The 3,599-nt window shown below is 40.0% G+C and overlaps 1 protein-coding gene across 1 annotated transcript in view; it reads left to right on the top strand.

Annotated features, from left to right (window-relative positions):
• The window catches only part of timd4 (T cell immunoglobulin and mucin domain containing 4), a 22,881-nt gene extending 22,098 nt beyond the window's left edge, over positions 1 to 783 (top strand). Inside the window, exon 8 of the mRNA XM_037688182.1 lies at positions 699 to 783. Within this exon, the coding sequence (XP_037544110.1) occupies positions 699 to 783 (85 nt within the window). The remainder of the gene's footprint in view (positions 1 to 698) is intronic.
• Positions 784 to 3,599: the final 2,816 nt, after the last annotated feature.

The following is a 3,599-nucleotide window of genomic DNA, read 5'->3' as shown; positions in this document are numbered from 1 at the left end:
AAAAGTGTGGATTATTGTAACCTGGATTAAAAGTGTGGATTATTGTAGTGAAGCCTTCGTCTTCAACCATGGACAGAGGCCTCGTGTCAGTGACGATCATGTTCAGGATGTTTCAGTGAAGACAGCTGCTGCTGTGGTGTCCATGATGTCTGTCCATCATGAAGGATGTTGTTGTTTGTTGTTGTTGTTTTCTGGAATGAGACAGTAAATATGTATTATATCATAATTTACAGCAACTCAAGACATGCCTTGTTTCACTTATAGTTCAGGAAAAAGTAGCTAAAAGAGCAATTAAACACACACACACAAAATATTTAATTACACACATTTGAGTAAATCTAATTATTTTAAATTCCTGTTTAAATGCAAATCATCCTGCCATACATGCAGTGTCTTCAGACTTTGCCAGCAAATTAAAAGTTGAAGCTTAATCATTAAATTATTAGTTTGTGTTAGATTTATTTATAAATCACATTTAAACACTGCTTGTACCAATTAAATTAATAAAATAAAATAAAAGTAAGACGTTCTCTATCACCGTCATTCATCAACAAACAAACAAACAAACAAACAAACAAACAAACAAGCAGCTTCAGCTCCAGAGACACTGACGTCCGTGTTGTCACTTGGAAACAGAACAACGTGAATATTGTAGAGACTCACTGCTGCTGACTCACCACTTTTACTTCTTCCTGCAGTTTTTCTTCTGAGGAGCCTCCTCACATCATCTACGAGATCCGCATGAGAAGAACGGTTCAGGAGAACATCTACACTCTGGACTAGAGCGTGCATGGACTAGAACCACTTGTGAACAATGACAGCACCTTTACACAACCCGAGTGGACCTGAGCAGAACCACACCTTCACTCTGAAACCTGCTGTTTGTATAAATATGTTTTTTATGAATGTGAGTTTTAACTGTTGTTGTGCTTTTATTATTATTATTATTGTTATTATTGTTGTTGTTGTTGTTGTTGTTGTTGTTGTTGTTGTTATTATTATCTGTGCAAAGTAATGCTGGTTTTCTAGTTATCATTAAAGAACGTTGTGCTCTGTCAGGGGTAATTTTGTTTATTTTTTCTGCGTTAAACTGAAGATAGCTCCTCCCACAAGTCTCTAAAAGTTGAGACATTGTAGCTTTCAGCTACTTTCTGCTCTTAGCTGGTGTTTAGCTACCTTTAGTTTTTGTTCTACTTTGAGTTTTATGAACGTTCTGTAAAGTCCCTCGACGTTCACAATGAACCTTCAGACAAACAGCTCAAGCACTAAATAACACAAATTACTGTCATTATTTGTAGTCATCTAAAAAAGTTAAATCTGGTTCTCTGGACATTAAAAAAACAACAAAAAAATGTAGAAACGTTTCGTCTCTCATCTGAAACACTTCCTCAGTCTGAGGTGCTGTATTCAGCTCAGTCTTATAAATAGTACTCATCCCTTTAGTTGGCAGCTCAGAACACCACATACAGAACACCATGGACTTTGTGGACAAGGTGAGGGATGTCATCATGGAGACTGATGAAACAATGGTCTCTTTTGATGTCACATCACTCTTTACATGCATTCCTGTTGATGATGCAGTAGAGGTGGTCAGTTTAAGATTAAAATCAGACACCACTCTGAGCAGCAGGACCACACTTTCCACAGAACAACTGTGTCAACTCTTGAAACTGTGCCTGCAGTCAACCTACTTCACATATGGGGAGCAATATTATAGGCAGAAACATGGGTGTGCTATGGGGTCTCCAGTTTCTCCTATTGTTGCCAACCTGTACATGGAGGAGGTAGAAAAGAGAGCCTTGACGTCTTTTTCAGGGACACCACCAAGTCATTGGTTCAGGTATGTTGACGACATCTGGGTTAAAATCAAATCTCAGGAAGTCCAACATTTTACTGACCACATCAACTCTGTGGATAAATACATCAAGTTCACACGAGAAGATGAAAAAAATGGCAAGTTGGCTTTCTTGGACTGTGAGGTCTCAGTCTCTGATAGAGGACATTTGCAAACCGAGGTGTACCGCAAACCCACCCACACAGACCAGTATCTGCAGTTTGACTCCCATCACCCTTTGGAGCACAAGTTAGGAGTCATCAGGACTCTGTACCACAGAGCAGACAGCGTCCCCACTAGCTCAGGAGCCAGGCAGAAGGAGAAATCCCACACAAAACAGGCTCTAGAGCAATGTGGATATTCTAACTGGGCCTTCCTGAAAGCAGAGAAGAAACCCAAACAGGACTCCAGTCAGCCATCAGGTGAAAAGGAGGAACCCAGACCCAGACCAGTGGTCATTCCATATGTTGAGGGAGTATCAGAGAAACTGAGACGTTTATTTTCTAAACATAACGTCCCAGTGGCTTTTAAACCCCAAAATACATTAAAGACTGGTTCATCCCAAAGATCCAGTCCCCCGGCACAAACAGAGTAATATTGTGTATGTTGTTCAGTGTCAGGAGGGTGATCAGTCTTACATCGGGGAAACAAAACAGCCACTGGCCAAAAGGATGGACCAGCACAGAAGATCAACATCATCAGGCCAGGACTCTGAGGTCTACACTCATCTCCAGGCCAGCGGTCACTCTTTCAGGGATGAAGATGTTCACATCCTGGACAGAGAGGAACAATGGTTTGAGAGAGGAGTAAAGGAGGCCATCTTTGTGAAAATAAACCGTCCATCATTAAACAGGGGTGGAGCCTCCGGGTTCAACTGTCCCCCTCTTACAATGCTGTGATTGCTAGTATCACTCAGCCCTCTGTGAACAGTAAACAGCCATCAGGTGCTAATGATCCATTGTTAGGCTGATGGTCCTTCTTGAGCATGTGATCAGCTGGTTCTGGTTGTCAGCAGCAAACTGGTTGATCCACTCTGAGAAGGTGCTATTTAAGAGACTGAGCTGAATACAGCTCCTCAGACTGAGGAAGTCCTCAGGATGAGAGACGAAACGTTTCTACATTTTTTGTTTTGTTTTTTAAATGTCCAGAGGACCAGATTGAACTTCATTCATTTAACCTTTATTTCTACAGGTAAGTCCCATTGAGCCTCGAGGACTCATGTACAAGAGAGACCTGATTTCAACAAAGAAAGATGACAACAATGGACAACAGCAACAACAATAAACAGTTATAAAAAGTCATACTGCAGGTTTTTTTTTTTACAAATAGGATGGCTAAAAGGAAAAGGTAACAAAAAACAAAAAAACAAATAAAAAACAAAAAAACAGCTAGATTCCAAGACAAATGTAGAAACTAAAAACAGGAACATGTCTGCATTGGTCCCTGCCAGGAGTCCAACAGATTCTTAAAGACACTTATTCTTAAAGACACTTATTCTTAAAGACACATTCTTAAAGACACATTCTTAAAGACACTTATTCTTAAAGACACATTCTTAAAGACACTTATTCTTAAAGACACTTATTCTTAAAGACACATCTAACTGTTTTAGATGAACTGAACTGAAATTGTCCGTCATTATTTTAATTATCTTTAATAAACCATCCAGGACACAACGCAACAACACAACCGCACATTCACACAAACAAGTCGAGCAGAGACACGATGGTCCAGACAACTCTACAGAGAAGACACGATGGTCCAG

This window comes from Nematolebias whitei, chromosome 14 (assembly GCF_014905685.2).
Source record: "Nematolebias whitei isolate Nwh7 chromosome 14, NemWhi1, whole genome shotgun sequence".
Classification (NCBI taxonomy): domain Eukaryota; kingdom Metazoa; phylum Chordata; class Actinopteri; order Cyprinodontiformes; family Rivulidae; genus Nematolebias; species Nematolebias whitei.
This window is presented reverse-complemented; position numbering and strand designations above follow the sequence as displayed.